The sequence below is a fragment of the Arachis ipaensis genome, chromosome B7, assembly GCF_059453495.1.
Source record: "Arachis ipaensis isolate K30076 ecotype BB chromosome B7, ASM5945349v1, whole genome shotgun sequence".
Lineage (NCBI taxonomy): Eukaryota > Viridiplantae > Streptophyta > Magnoliopsida > Fabales > Fabaceae > Arachis > Arachis ipaensis.
Window position 1 is genome coordinate 126,596,680 of NC_142442.1, and position 16,827 is coordinate 126,613,506.

A 16,827-nucleotide genomic window follows, 5' to 3' on the forward strand; every position below is an offset into this window, starting at 1 on the left:
TGCGTCCGCGTCACCTGACCTTATCGCGCACCATGCGACCGCGTCACCCACGCGTCCGCGTCGCCTGCGCCGCACAACTTATCCAGATCAGCGCCAATTATCTTCTCGTTTCTTTTCTAATCCTAATTTCTTCTATCTTTCCTTCTTTCTTCTTTCTTTCTTACTTTATTTCTTTCACTTCTCATTATTTTTCACCTTCATTCTATTCTACTTAATTTATTTGCATATTTCATTCATTGCATTTTAATTTAGTGCATATTTTTCTTTTCTTTTCTAAATTCATTATTTTTCCTTTGGTGTTAAAATTTTCTTATTTAACTATTGCATCTTCTCTTGAATTATTTTGGGTGTTTAGTGACTTGTGTTATTCTGGTTAGGTAATATTATTTTAATCAATGCCAATCTTTTATACCTGTATTACTTTTGTATTGACATGAATTTATCTTATCTTTCCCTACCCACTCTCTTCTCCATTGTTGTAGCTACCATGTAATTGAGACTCTCATTATTTGGCATTAACCCAACCATATTTTATTTGTTTTCTTATCTTTATTTCTGGGTTACTGTTCTTCTTTTCCTCTTCTTTCAGGATGGCCACCGAGGAAGGGACAAGGAAAAACTTCTATATGGGGAGACAGGCAAGTCAATCTGCACAATCTATAGAGAAAGGCATCAGTTGGAGCAGCCCATCCACTTGCACATCTTAGCATGCACCGAGGACGGTGCAATCTTTAAGTGTGGGGAGGTCGATACCGATCTCCATGGGTTAGCTATTTTCTTCTTTTCAACACCATTGTTTTATTTTCTTTGTTTGTTCATTATTGCATTTGCATGTTTAAATTGCATGTTTGTTTGATTTTTTGCATTTAGCTTCTGCTTGGTTGAGAAATAATAAGTTTCTTTTTAAAGACCCTATTTTTGAAAAATTTTCACTAATTTAAAATCAAAACTTTTGTGTTAAACTTATCAGAAGTTGTATTTGGAACATGGTTTTTGAGCCAAAGAACACACAACCTGTGAGATTTTGAGCTTATTTACATGGTTACATTATTTAACCATAAATTTTTATTCTTGTGTGTTTTCTTCTTTATGATTGCAATCTATGCTTTGTTCCATTCTATATGTCCACTATTTAGTATATTTACATGCTTGCATATGATTGAGGCCATTGTTTGATTTTAGCTCACTTATCCCAAATAAGCCTACCCTTTAAACCATCCTTGTCAGCCACTTTGAGCCTTTTAATTCCCATTTGTTCTGTATTTTACCACATCACTAGCCTTAAGCAGAAAAACAAAATAAAAATCTCAAGTTGAATCCTTGGTTAGCTTAAGATATATATTGTGTATAATTTAAGTATGGGAAATTTTATGGGAGGATAGGATGAAAAAAAAGGGAGAATTAAATTGAATAAGTTATTTGAAAATTTGGGAAGCATGCTCATGTGAAATCAAAATAATTAAATTACCATGTGCATTAAAAAAAGAATATATTAAGTAATTAAATAAGGGGATACAAAAAAAAAGAAAAAACAAAGAGAAAGAAAAAAAATATTACCCCAAATACAAAATAAAAAGAATCAATGCACATGGAACAAAATTCAAAAATAAGTTTGATACATGAGCATGTAATACAAACGTGGAAAAAATTTGGGTAGCTAGGTAAAGTATTTTTTAAAATTATATAAAGTATGTATATGTTAGGTGAGATGTTAGACTAATCAAGGATTCACTTTGTTAGCTCACTTAGCCTTATATATATATATATGCCCTCACCCTTACCTTAGCCCCATTACAACATTGAAAAGACCTCATGATGTTTGCATTGGTACATTAAATATTTGTTGATTGATTAGATGAAGAGCAAGGTTTTAGAAAGCATGATCAGAGAAGAGTAGAGTGATTGACCCTAGACACTTGAGAGTTAGAGTGATATACACTACCAGTAAGGGTTCAGTGCTTGATTCTATGTTTCCTGCTTTCATGAGCTGTCTTCTTACAAGTTTACTTGCTTTTTATTGTATGATTTGAATTAGTGAAAATTGGTTTGTATTTGTCTTGAAGAGCTTATTTACTTTTGACCAAGTAGGTAGAAATATTTTTGCAATTAGTTGCATTCATATAGATAGGTTGCATTTCATATTAATCTACCATTCCTCTTCATCTTTATAACTTATCTTGAGCTTATCATGAGGACATGCTAATGTTTAAGTGTGAGGAGGTTGATAAACCACTATTTTATGGTTTATCTCGTGCTCAATTGAGTGGATTTTATCAACTCTTTACCCACTTATTCATACTATTTGCATGGTTTTACATTTGTCTTCCTAATTATGTGCTTTGATTGAAAACATGCTTCTTTGGCCTTTATATTGCTAATATTAATCCTCTCTTATCACCATTAGATGCCTTGATATGTGTGTTAAGTGATTTCAGAGATTACAGGACAGGAATGGCTCAGAGGATGGAAAGGAAGCATGCAAAAGTGGAAGGAATACAAGAAGTTGGAGAAATTGCTAAGCTGTCCAGCCTGACCTCTTCGCACTCAAACGACTATAACTTTAGCTACAGAGGTCCAAACGACGCGATTCTAGTTGCGTTGGAAAGATAACGTCCGGGGCTTCGATTTGATATATAATATGCCATAGTTGCTCTAACGCTAGGCGACACGAACGCGTGCCCCACGCAGCCGCATCGCAGTGACGAAAAATCAGCGTGTTTGAATTCGCAACCAGTGAATTCTGGGCTGTTTTCGATCCAGTTTGCGGCCCAGAAAACACAGATTAGAGGCTATAAAGTGGGAGAATCCATTCATTCATGAACAAGCTTTCACAATTCATAATTTAGGAGTAGATGTAGTTTTTAGAGAGAGAGGTTCTCTCCTCTCTCTTAGGATTAGGATTTAGGATTTCTCTTAGTTTTAGGAGTGACTCTCAATCCCAGGTTCAATGTTCTTTTATTTATTTTTCTAATTTAATTTATGAATATCCATGTTAAGATTTGAATATTTTATTTAATATAATTCGAGGTATTTCAGACTTATGATTGCTCTCTTTAATTTATTAATGCTCTCTGTTTATCCAAATTATTTTCATTCAAGTAGACTTTTTTCCCTTTTGGCTTTGGTTGAGTCATTGGAGACACTTGAGTTATCAAACTCATTGTTGATTGAAAATTGGATTTCTTCATTTCATTAATTCAAGTTCCAATAACTCTAGCCTTTCCCAAGGAAAGACTAGGACCTGAGGAATCGAAATTAATTCATCCACTTAACTTACCTTCATAGTTAGAGGTTAACAAAGTGGGAGAAAAATCTAATTCTCATCACAATTGATAAGGATAGCTAGGATAGGAAGTCTGATTTTCATACCTTGTCAAGAGTTTATTTTATTATTATTATTTTATTTTTCTTATCATTTAACATACTACTTTCTTACTTTCTAAAACCCCTAATTTACAAGATTCATAACCAATAATAAGAACATACCTCCCTGCAATTCCTTGAGAAGACGACCCGAGGTTTAAATACTCGGTTATCAATTTTAAAGGGGTTTGTTACTTGTGACATCTAAAACGTTTGTATGAAAGGACTCTTGTTGGTTTAGAAACTATACTTGCAACGAGGATTTATCTGCAAATTTCTAGACCACGCAAAAGTTCTCTCATCACATACCTTGCCAAGAGTTTTTCTAATTATTAATTTATTTTTCTTACCATTTAAATTACTTGTTCCTTATTTCAAAAATCCAACGATACTTTTCCATAACCAATAATAAATCATACCTCCCTGCAATTCCTTGAGAGACGACCCGAGGTTTAAATACTTCGGTTATAAATTTTATTGGGTTTTGTTACTTGTGACAACCAAACTTTTGTACGAAAGGATTTTCTGCCGGTTTAGAAGCTATACTTACAACATGATTATTCTTATAAAATTCTTTACTAGCAGTTAATCCCGTTCGTCACTTAGCATCAGTGGGATCTTTAAGAACAGGCTCACAAGAGGTCAATTGATCCCAAATAATCTCCATCTGAGCAAGAAAATCAAAAACTACTTGGCCACGTTCTTGCTTAAGGCTATGAAGTTCCTTAAGCAGTTGGTACTGATGAGAGAGATCAGAAATAGTGTAATGCTTTGCCAAATGATCCCATACCTAGCAGTTTCAAAATGCCCAAACTGTAAATGAATGCCAGGGGTAGAAGTGTTGCGGAATCAAGTGATAATCTGATGATTTTTACTATCCCAATCTTCCAATTTCTCTGCAAAGTCCTTCTCAGTATCCTCATTGGATTTGGAGGCACCATCTCTGGATTTGTAAGCCACGGTTGGCTTAACAGGACAGGCAATATTACCAGTCACATATCGCCATAATTTTCGCCCTTTAAGAAATCCTCGCATAGCTTTAACCCAATGTGCATAGTTGGAGCCATTAAAGATAACAGGGATAGGTTGAAAGACATCCGATTTTTCCATGGTAATAGAAGAAATGGAAAAAAAGGAGAAGAAACTGCAAATTTGGGGCAGAAAATGAGAAAACAGAGGGCAGAATTGGAAAGAGCACACCAAAAAATTTTAGAAAAGGTCCCGCTTGTCTGCCACGTTAGCGCCACCTCAGCAGGGACGCCAGCGCCACGTCAGCAAAACGATGACACGTGGTGGCCCGTGAGAGGACGGAAAAGACAGGTTGGCTATGAGGTAGAGCACGGGTCAACCAGCGGACCGGGTTGGGTCGAACGCGGGTTACTAGGTAGCTGCCGTCGTGACACGTGGAAGCTCCAGGAGCGTGCGATCAGCACCAAGATCCAACAGTTGCTGAAGCTTCTGGGATGAGGAACAATGGAGGTGGGCAGGGAGGTTCCGGCGGCGCGTAAGGGCGCGTCCGGTGGCTTCAGGCATCGATTCCGGCGGCGTTGGAATCCTGACGAAGAGACGAACACTATGATGGCGGAGGTGACGAACCAAAGCGTCGGAAACAGATCGAAAAACGAGAGTAAAGAAGCACTGTCGGAAGAGAAAAATAAGGAGGCTATGAACAAATTTTTATTGGAAAAAAATTTTAGACTCTTGATACCATGTTAGAAACAAGAGACCAAGTTGAAGAAAATGTTTTTGTATATTATTCAGTATGATCAAAAGTACAATATACAAAAGGTATTTATAAGTACTAAATAAATCAAAATAATAAAAACACAAAATCTTACTATTAATATATAGATATACTATATAAATATAAACGATATTAATTAATTTAAATTGATTCTAACATTTTCCAACAATAAGATGTAATTAAATCATCTATTCCTGTAAGATTCGAAATTTCAAACGGTAACAGTAAAGGACCTATAATTTAAATGAGATAGATAGATCCACAATCATATATAATTGAAACATGCGAAACATTATCAACTACCCAGGACAGACGCTCACACTTCATTGTTTTATTGTTAGATTGTATTTGCACGTCATATAATAATAATAAACTAAGAAGAGCAGGTTGACACCGAACATTATTGACAAAGAACAAGTTGCTTTAATATATTCCGGTGTTAAAAGTATAAAATAAAGGTAATTATTTAAATAAAGATAATAAAAATATTTTTTTATAAAAATATTTTATTTAAAAATGTGATTTATTTATTTACTCACATACATTTTAAATAAAGATAATATTTTTATAATAAATATTAAAATTTATCTCTACAATTTATCTTTAAATGGTTAAAAAAAATATTTTTACATAAAAATAATTATAAAATTTTTATTGTAGTATTCATTTAAAATAAATTATATTATTAAATTATTAAATTAAAAAAATTAAATTAAAAAAATTAAAATTAATAAATAAATAATAATAAAAAATAATAAATTTTAATATCTCACCATTTTTCATTTCAATTTGCGAAAACAGAGTGTTTATATGTATAATTGTATATCAAGAAGCTCGTACATTATGATGCACCAATTAACATAGAGCGTAATCATCATAAAGGAGAGTAATATCTTCAATTTCGAACCAACACCATGGACTTCGAAAACCTCCTCTCCCAACCAGCCATATTCACCATGGCTCTGCTATTCTTCTCTCTCTTTGCTCTTTCATTTCAATCAAGAAGGCACATCCACAAAGCCGGAGCAAGAAAAGCACCACCAGAAGCTGGTGGAGCATGGCCGCTAATTGGACACCTCCACCTCTTAGGTGGCCAACAGCCACCGCACGTCACCTTGGGCAACATGGCCGACAAATATGGACCCATCTTCACCATAAGCATCGGCCGCCGCAAGAATTTAGTCGTGAGCAACAGGGAGATAGCTAAAGAGTGCTTCACTGTGAACGACAAAGCTTTCGCTGGCCGCCCTAAAATGATAGCCTATGAAATTCTAGGTTACGACTATGCCATATTTTAGTTCAAATCCTATGGCCCTGGTTGGCGTAACCTCCGCAAGACGGCCATCTTGGAAGTCCTCTCCGACCACAAGATACATATGAACAGTCACGTGATGTTATCGGAGGTGAAAACCGCAATGAACGATAGTTACAATAATAGCAACAACAAGAGTATGGCGGTTACGGAGATGGATAAATGGTTTGGCGAGATTAGCCTAAACGTGTTGTTCAGGTTGGTGGTGGGAAAGCGTTTCACCGGTCACAGTGAAGAGAACGAACGAATCCGGAAAGCCCTGAGGGATTTCTTTGATCTCGGTGCATCGTTTGTGGTTGCTGATTCGATTCCGTGGTTGAGATGGTTGGATTTGGATGGGGGAGAGAAGGCCATGAAGAAAACGGCGAAAGAGTTGGATGAATTTGTTCAGACCTGGTTAGAAGAACACAGACTTAGCAGAAATCATGGCGCAGAGCGTGATTACATGGACAAGCTTATTTCCAGTTTCCATCAAGGCTTTGACGGTCACGACGTTGATACTCTAATCAAAGCTACATGCCTGGTACCTACCTACTACCTTTTACCAACATCGATCTATCTATCGTAGTGATGATCATGCAAATAATAACATGCTTCTTTGTAATTTCTTTGCAGACATTAATTTTGGCTGGTACAGACACCACGACAGGGACACTTGGTTGGGCTCTTGCTTTACTTTTGAATAATCGCCAAATTCTAAATAAAGCTGTTCATGAATTAGACACACATATAGGAACTAATAGAATGGTGATAGAAACGGATCTAAACAATCTTGTGTATCTTCAAGCCATTGTCAAAGAAACATTCCGCTTGTACCCGCCTGTGGTGCTCAGTTTGCCTCACGAATCCATGGATGATTGTGTGGTGGGTGGATACCATATCCCTGCTGGCACACAACTTTGGACAAATATTTCAAAAATGCAACGAGATCCTGCTTTATATCCTGATCCATTAGAGTTTCGACCGGAGAGATTTCTGACAACTCACAAAGACATTGAACTTAAGGGTCAGCACTTTGAATTGATTCCATTTGGTGCAGGAAGAAGAATGTGTCCTGGAATGTCATTTGGTCTTCAAATGGTGCAGTTAACACTTGCTAATGTGCTGCATGGGTTTGACATTGTAATAGCCGATGGAAAACCAGTTGATATGGTTGAACGTGTTGGGATAACCAGTGTCAAAGCCAATCCGCTCAAAGTAATTCTTACACCACGTCTCTCTACCCAAGCTTATGTTTAAGATCGAAGGAAAGCACAACACAATTTATGAGAAAAATACTACTTCATTTGCCGTTTTCGGTTAAATATTGTTAGTTATAAAATGAAGTATTAATAACAGTAACTACCCATATAAAAGTTTCTTCGTATAAAATTGATAATTTAATCAAATATATTAAACTATCTAATATATAATTCTCATGTATTATCTTTATAGGAAGACTATTTCATGTGTAAAGTCACCATTAATAATAATAATAATAATAATAATATGTTGAATCCTGTTGCATCTCTAATACAGAGTCCTAAAAGTTTAACGCACAGCATATTATTGTTATTAATATTATTATTATTGTTATCATCGTTAGAACATATTCTAATTTGATGTCAACCTAAGAGTTTAATTTGTGCGTCTTGTAAAATACATGACAAAACCACCTCTTTAAAACAAAAGACAAAACCACATAAAGCAAGTTTTCATCGAATCTATGAGTCATCAAAACCAACTTCACTGCTACCGACAGTGCCTCATGCCTCCTTACTCTAACTTGTTCTTTTGTGACTCTGACTGTGATAGCATTCGTTCTTTCTTTAATTTGTCCGATTAAATCTCACTAGAACCTTTAATTTGTTGGATTCATATCACCCTCCATGGCTAACCTATCTTCTTACTTCTTCCAAATTTTATCATTTTAAAGGAATTAGTAAAGAAAAAAATTAATTATCATATAATTTGTAATTAATAATAATTTTTTTTATATAAACTGTAACTAATCTACTTCTTTTTTGGAACAGGCTAATATTGCCACACCCTAGTAAGTTTTTTTTTTTTTTTGGTCAGGACACACCCTTGTAAGTTGTAAGTTTCACCTTTTAGTCGTACTCATGATACAAGTTTTTTTTGGGCTAAAGGTTCAACCTTTTTTTTTCTTTCGGCGTGTTATAACTAAGCCAGAAGAACTGAAGCCAAAATTTGGGTCATGATGCCCAACATGAATTCTGAGGCCTTTGAAAAAATTATTTTAAAGGGCACTCTCAATTGTTTATTGTTAATGGAATCCGATTCTGCTTAAATGATGTGAAACCCCCGCTCACAATATATATATATATATATATATATGTGTGTGTGTGTGTGAAACCAGAGATTTGCAGAAACCAGGGGAGAATTATGGGTATCTGTGGCACTCTGATTCTTGATTGCACCTCGAATGGCATCCCACCGCCCCATGTCCCCCCTGCATTTCATTTTTATATTTTCCTTTTTCTCAAAAGATAAAATCAACCATGTAATTCCCAAAAGAAGGTGCCACATCACACATGCCACCCCCACCCCTGCCATCTATATAAGTAACCAAACACTCCTAAACCCCAAAATATTAGGTGGGTACTCCCATGAAGATATTATAATTGTCTTTATGTGATGATTTTTCTTTTTGACCCTTAGATGATGGATTGTAGGGTTAGATTTTGATATGTTATAAAAGTGTTGTTTTTATTTGAAATGTGGCCAAATCAATAAATCACACTTTTATACAAAGCATCTTCATAAAAAGATGTTTTTTACATCTTCATTTGAATAGCTCCCAAATATTATAGCTCGCGATCTGAATCAGTTTCCGTACTACTACTACTACTACGTAGAGAAACAACGAGAGAAAACAAGAAATGTCTTCCAACAACAAGAAAGTTGAAGTGAGCAAGGGCAGAGAGGAAGATGAAGCAGAATTCGAGAAGGAAGAGTCGGTGCCCACTGTGACAAGCAAATTGTTCTTGAAACCTAGTGAGAACCAGAAGCCTGGGAATATGGATAAAGAAGTGGTTCTGCGGCGAATTCGTCACCGGAGAAGGGTCAACAAGGTCCGAGCCGCTGTGGGCTCCTTTTTCAGCTCACCTTTCTCCACCGACCACCATAGGAAGTGGCTCGACGATCCATTTGCCGCCTTGTAATTTGTAGTTTCCAACCCAACAATCTTTCTAAGTTTGTATATTTGCTTCGGGGATTAATTAGCTTCTTTCTCTACTTAGTTTCTGTTAGTTCCTTCCCCGCGAAATTCAAGTTGGATATATTGTATTTGTACTTTTTTACAAGGCTTAAAAAATCTTTTTGTTTTTAAAGATACTTACATGTATTACACTTATTAATGAATAGATTATTTTTTAATTTTTTTAATAAATCAGAATAAAATTAATTTTTTATAACAATTATTGTGATAAAGATAATGACATGGATGGCTATTTATTATGGACAATTCATATTCTTAAAACTAAATTATATTAAAGAAATTTAAAAAAAATAAATATTTTATCTCTATAAATAATGAACCATAGGTTTATATACAAACACATAATTAATAATAATATTTTTTTATTTTTTTATATTTTTATTATCAATATATAAAATACTCTTCTTTTTCTTTTACATATATGTCATTGCATACATTAGTAAATATATATATGAATAATTTTTATTATATTAAGATTATTATATTGATGAATATTAGTAATAGAATCTTCTATTTATATTTTTTTATTTTATATTTACTTTCTCTTTTTTATTTATTTATTTTACAACACATTATCAGTACGAGACTCTGATCAAAATTTAGGAAGACTGAGGTAATAAATTTTCATTATGTCGAAACTCTCTTATCTTGCATTTAATGTTCTTGATATATTTGGAAACAACTACTTATCATGGATACTAGAGGTCAAAATCTATCTTGATTCAATAGATCTAGGAGATACCATTAAGACTAAAAATAATGCATCCCAAAAGGATAAAACTAAAGCCATGATCTTCTTTCGTCGTCATCTTGACGAAAGATTAAAAAATGAATATCTCACACTAAAATATCCTATAGATCTGTGAAAAAACCTTGAAGAAAGGTATAATCATCAAAAGACAGTGATACTTCTTCAAGCCCGATATGAGTGAACGACTTACGTCTACAAGATTTTAAATCTATAAATGAATACAATTCAACAATGTTCCGAATTACCTCACTAATGAAATTATGTGGGGAAAAGATAACTGGTAATGACATGTTAGAGAAAACTTTATCGACCTTCCATGTCTCGAATGTGCTCCTGCAGCAACAGTATCAATAAAAAAAGAATTTAAAAAATATTCTGAGCTAATTTCTTACCTTTTTGTTGCTGAGCGTAACAATGAATTGCTTTTAAAAATCATGAAGCGCACCCAGCTGGCGCCGCCCCATTTCCTGAAGCAAATGTGGCAAATCATAACCCCAGAAGAGGTAAATGGCAAGATTTTGGTAACAAAAAAAATTATGTTCACAAGAAAGGATCTCACCAAAATTGGGATAAAGAAAAAAATAATAGACAAAATAAATCAACAGGGGATAAATATTTTCGTTGTGGTAGAAAGGACCATTAGTCACGTACTTGTCATACCCTGAGGCACCTAGTTGATCTTTATCAAGCATTCTTAAAAAAGGACGACAAAAAAAAGGAGACGAATTTTGTTTCAAAGAATGTTGCTGAAAATTACACCACTCGTTATCAAATATCTAATTTTTTTAGGATCCTGAGAGAAATATTGGTCATCTGATCAATGATGGAAAGTTTGATATTTGAGTTCAGTACTTAAATAAATAAATAATGTAAAAGAAAAAAACTTTTAAGTTTTATTCCCTATGTATTTGAATTTCAAGTGTGACGTATATAAATAATGTTTAATAAAATATTTATATTTATGAATTTCAAAATTACTAAATGTGTCAAGTTTTAAATAATAATAATAAAATTTTTAGTATATGATATTATGTACAGTACTTCTTAGAAAAACAATTTCAATCAAGAAAATAATTTTACTGCGTATATACTTTTACTTTATTATTTGTCTTTGAAGAAAATGGCAAGGACATATAGTGAAGATGTTTGCCTTGTGAATAGTGCAAATTCGCATACTATTCTCAAAAGTAGCATATATTTTACACATCTTGTACCAAAAGAAGAATATGTTAATACTATTTTTGACTCAGGCAATGTGATAGAAGGCTCCGAAAAATTTTGTTTCTCGAAGGAACAAAATTCATAATAAACAATGCACTATTGTGTACCAAGTCTCTAAAGAACTTGTTGAGTTTTAAAGATATTCGCCAGAATGGATATTATATTGAAATAATGAATGAGGGAAATCATGAATACTTATGTATCACAACTCATGATTCAAATAAAAATATTATATTAGAAATGTTACCCTCACTTTCATCTGGGTTATATTATACTAAAATTAGTGCAATCGAAGCATATGTCATTGTAAACCAGAAGTTTATTAGCCCAAATGAATTCATAACTTGGCACGATCGATTGGGTCATCCTGGAACAACCATGATGCGGAGAATTATTGAAAACTTTCATGGACATTCACTAAAGAACCAAAAAATTCTTAAATCTAGTGAATGTTGTTGTGCTGTATGTTCTCAAAGAAAGCTAATTTTAAGGCCATCACCAGTGAAGATTGGATTTGAGTCCCCTAAATTCCTAGAAAACATTCAAGGTGATATATGTGGACCTATTCATCTACCATGTGGATATTTTAGATATTTTATTGTCCTAATAGACGTATATTCGAGATGGTCACATGTGTGCTTATTGTCTTCTCGCAACCCGGCGTTTGCGAGATTACTTGCTCAAATTGTTATATTAAAAGCACAATTTTTAGAAAATCTAATCAAAGCAATTCGTCTTGATAATACTGGTGAATTCACTTCCCAAGCCTTTGATGCTTATCATATGGCTAACGGAATAAGTGTTGAACATCCAGTAGCTCATGTTCATACACAAAATGGGTTAGCAGAATCACTTATTAAATACCTCCAATTAATTGCTAGACCCTTACTTATGAGAACAAATCTCTCAACCTCTGTTTGGGGCATGCAATTTTACATACTGCAGCACTTATTCGTTTGAGGCCAACAAGTTACCATCAATTATCTCCTCTACAATTAGCTTTTGGCCAGCAGCCAAATGTTTTCCATTTGAGTATATTCGGGTGTGCGATATATTTTCCCATTGCACCACCATCTCGCACAAAAATGGGACCCTAAAGAAAATTGAGAATATATGTTGGATATGATTCTCCCTCTATAGTGAGGTATCTTGAGATACAAACTGGAGATGTATTTAAAGCCTGATTTACAGATTGTCATTTTAATGAATCAAAATTTTTAACATTAGGGTAGAGAATAAACTTCCTGAAAAGGAACTCAATTGGAATGCATCATCTTTAATGCATTTAAATCCTCGATCAGGACAATGTGTGTAAGAACTGGGTTTTAATTAATAAGTTAGTTAAAATAAAATAATAATTTAATTATTTGGAATAAGTTCAAAATGTATAAGTCTTAATTTGAAAATTTAAAGGTGAGATTTGAATTCAATAAGATTTTTTGAGTTGGAAAATGTAATTTTTTGCTGAAAAACACGTAAAAACACGTACCGGTAATTTAGTCATCAGTACCGACTTAAGTCTATCCGATACTGCGTGTGAGAAAATAAAACAGTAGAAAAATTTAAAAAAATATTTAAAGTTGAAAATCGGGCACTAATTCTAAAGGTTTTTCCCAAAGTTGGGCCAAAAAGAGAGAGAGAGAGAGAGAGAGAGAGAGAGAGAGAGAGAGGGGATAAGAAGACATTGTTACTATTCATCCTCTCCTTCTCAATCTCATAACTTGAGCTACGAAGCTCCGATTGGCAAGCTGTTTGCAGCCACGTGAAGCTCTTGACGAGCTCTTCAATTATAGCAAAATAAAGTTGGAAAGGACTTTTCGTAGTTTATGAAAAAATACCCCTATCTCCATCTGTGGAGAAAGGATTAGAGTAAGAACTTGGGAGTCCTTAGGAAGATTGGGGTTATAGATTAGGTTCATTAAATTATCCGTTTTCTTATCCTATGATATTTATTATTTAGTTTCAATTACTCAAGAGAACAATAATTCATATAAATCAATGAAATAGCTATCAAATATACACACACACATCACAAAGCTAGGAATTTATACTGTAAACAAGGATAATACATGTCTAGCCTTAGCAGGCCATAAGCTCATGTGTCGATAGACTACTTGCAATCCGACATTACCTAGAAATAAGTCCTAGATATGGCTTTCTAGTTACATTAGTTGCATACAAGTCATATAGTTGAAGCCTCATCAATTGACTTTTACCACCTTTTTTGTAGATATGCGTACTCCTGGAAAACAGTTCTCAGTCTGTGGGTGTCCCACTATAGATTTGGCACCAAGGCCCAATCAACATTTACCTTTCAATTGTCCTTTTCTGTAAACCTTTTTTCAGTTCCTTTCTCTGTTTTTCTTTCTTAGCCATTTTTTTTAGTTATCAGTTCTCAATCTCTCTTTCTGTTTATGATATGTCTCTGTCCTTTCTCTGTTCTTTTTTAATGTCTTAATTAATCTTTATCTCGTTTTCTTATCTCGCCTTAGTTCTTTTATGAAGAGAACTTATAGGTTCTGGACTTTAAGTTGTCTTTCTACAACTTTTACTGTAATTACTGTTATGCCTCTAAACTTTTATATTATTTACTATTATGTCCTTGTCTTATACTTTAATTCCTTTTATGTCCTCTAAACTTTAGCTTATTTATAATTTATCCCCGAAATTTTTAGTTAATTATATTTAAGTCCCTATGCTTTTAGTTAATTACACTTTTATCCCTATATTTTTATCCCTACACTTTTATCTAATTACATTTTTACCCCTATCATTTTACATAATTGCTATTTTGCCTCTAAAAATCAGTTTGACTATTTTGCCCTTATATTTTTAAGTTAATACCCGAATTGTCCTTTAGTCTTTAAATTACCATTTTAACCTTAATCTTTTACTAAATTATCATTGTATCCTTTATGTCAAATTATCATATTACCCTTGTATGGTGAAAACTGAAACCATGCTTGTAATTTATCATAGATTCTTCCTTGATTTTCTACTTGTTTTCAAGCTTTTCGGACTCCAAAATACAGCCAACATAATCATATCAAAAACACATTTAACAATCTTAAAATCAAGCCTTTTAGAAGCTCCAAAGACCAACAGCCATGGTACTTCTAAGAACACTTAATTTCCAAGCTTGTTTTCAACATAAAAACATCACGAAACAACCGTTCAATCACTCAATTTCAATCACCAAACATTCATTTAACAATCATACATCAAAAACACAATTAATTCATAATTAATTAGCCAAACCTTACCTCTTTTGTTAGCACAAAACCCAATCTTCTTGTGTTTTCTAGCTCATTTTCTTGCCTAGTTTTCAATCAAAGTTAACTTTTAACTCAAGAAACCATAAGAATATTTATAGATTAATGCACAACAATGTAGATATATTGTATTCTAAGCTAATGTGGCACATGCTGCTGATATATAAACTTTTACTTACAATAGCATGAATGCATAAGAGATTATGTATTCTGAACTTTAGGTTGCATTTGTGATATAGAAATTATGTATTCTCTTTCAATTTGCATACCATGCTTATAGCTTCCTGTTTTGTTATTTTAGAATTAGATGTATCTGAAAATAATTTAGTGGTCCAACCTAATCATTTGATTTATAAGTTTCTTATTTCTTTAGTTGTTAGTTGATTTAATTAAGTACTATTATTTTATTTTTGTTCTCTCGTTGATATATTAATTTTAATTTCTATTGACAAGTTACATATATGTCTAAGAGAAAAATTATTTTTTCAAATGAGAATACAGCTACTCATGAGTTTGATGAGTCACCACCTATTCAAAATGAAGCTTTTCAATTCGTAGATCTTAAAATCACTTACTCATTTAAAAGTTTCACATGTTCAAATAGACGTATAAGGAAGAAAATCTAATAAGTATCAGACAATTAAATTGGAAGGTACATTATAAACTTTTGTTCAATTATAGCATGCACTATAAAAAATGTTGTTCAAGGTCGTTGCTATTTTGGTTTTTTTTTTGTGATTAGTTTAACATCTATTTTGTCAATTTGAATAGCAATTGAATTCCAAACTTACAAAGTTTATTGATTTATCATATAATAAAATACCAACTTGATGCACGGAAATCTGTCTCTCAACAAATTTTTTTCGACAAGTATACCGAATTGTTGTCAAGTAAAAATTCACAATAGAGTGAGATCGAATCCCACAGGGATGATTGGTTGATCAACTTTAATTAAAGGAGTGTTCTAGTTGAACTGAACCAAATTTGAATTGAGAGTTGCAGAAAATTAAATGGCGGGAAACTTAAATGGCGAGAAATGTAAACAACAGAATGTAAATGGCAGAAAGTAAATTGCAGGAAAGTAAATGGGAGTGGGGATGATTGAGCATAAATGTAAACAGCAGAAATTAAAGAATGGGAAAGATCAGAATGGGAAATTCATTGGGCTTAGGAGATATTACATTCTCCTAATCAAATTCATTCTCATCTCTTCCTCAATCAATGCATTCATTGATCTCCTTGGCAATCTTAGGTGATTGAATTCCAATTCCTTAGCAATCTAATCTCTCTAAGTATGAACAATTGCCCAATTCCTTGATCTAAGTGCTCATGGGAAGATATGAAGTTTGGTCACTGATTATACCACACACCTTCATAGATCAAGTATTGGTAGGATTACATGTCACTATATCCATCCAACCCCCAACTTAATCCAATGTGAGAAAGATTTCAAGCATGGTTCTACGATTTCTCTTCCAAGCCTATCACAGAACCCAAGTACATTCAATTTCTTTCCCAAGACAATTGAATGCTTGAATGAAGAACGAAATCTTTCTAGTAAATCAAGAGAAAAGAAAGAAGAAGAAGAATGAAAACTATTATTGATCCATTGAATTATAACAGAGCTCCCTAACCCAATGAAATGGAGTTTAGTTCATCATAGCTCAATTCAAATTACAAAGAAAGAAATTGCCGGAAAGGTAAAGAAAGTACCAAAGAATATGATTACGGACTTTCCCAATTTGGATCCCTGGCTTCCAACCCTTTTGAACTCCCAAAGCCCCCCTCAGGGCCTCCAGAGAGCTCCCTTTTCATCTTCAAAAACTCTTCTATTTATACTCTACTTCTCATCTTCAAAATGGATCTTCTAGTACTTGGATGTGGGCCTTGGCCTTGGTTGAAGCAAGCTTGGAGTGGCTGTTAGTAACGTTGACAAGGACGTTA

At 33.6% G+C, this 16,827-nt stretch overlaps 1 protein-coding gene across 1 annotated transcript; it reads left to right on the forward strand.

Moving 5' to 3' along the window:
• The first annotated feature begins 5,968 nt into the window (after positions 1-5,968).
• Positions 5,969-7,760, forward strand: LOC107608114 (cytochrome P450 82A3-like). The gene is made up of 2 exons (XM_088493977.1): positions 5,969-6,942; positions 7,035-7,760. The coding sequence occupies exons 1-2, from the start codon at positions 6,484-6,486 to the stop codon at positions 7,656-7,658; spliced, it is 1,083 nt and encodes a 360-aa protein (XP_088350103.1). The 5' UTR covers positions 5,969-6,483; the 3' UTR covers positions 7,659-7,760.
• Positions 7,761-16,827: the final 9,067 nt, after the last annotated feature.

Bases quoted from the DNA above. Each gene is read 5' to 3' on its own strand.
- LOC107608114 (XM_088493977.1), top strand. From the start codon at position 6,484: ATGAACAGTCACGTGATGTTATCGGAGGTGAAAACCGCAATGAACGAT. The intron at 6,943-7,034 runs GTACCTACCTAC...ATTTCTTTGCAG, and splicing joins TAATCAAAGCTACATGCCTG to ACATTAATTTTGGCTGGTAC.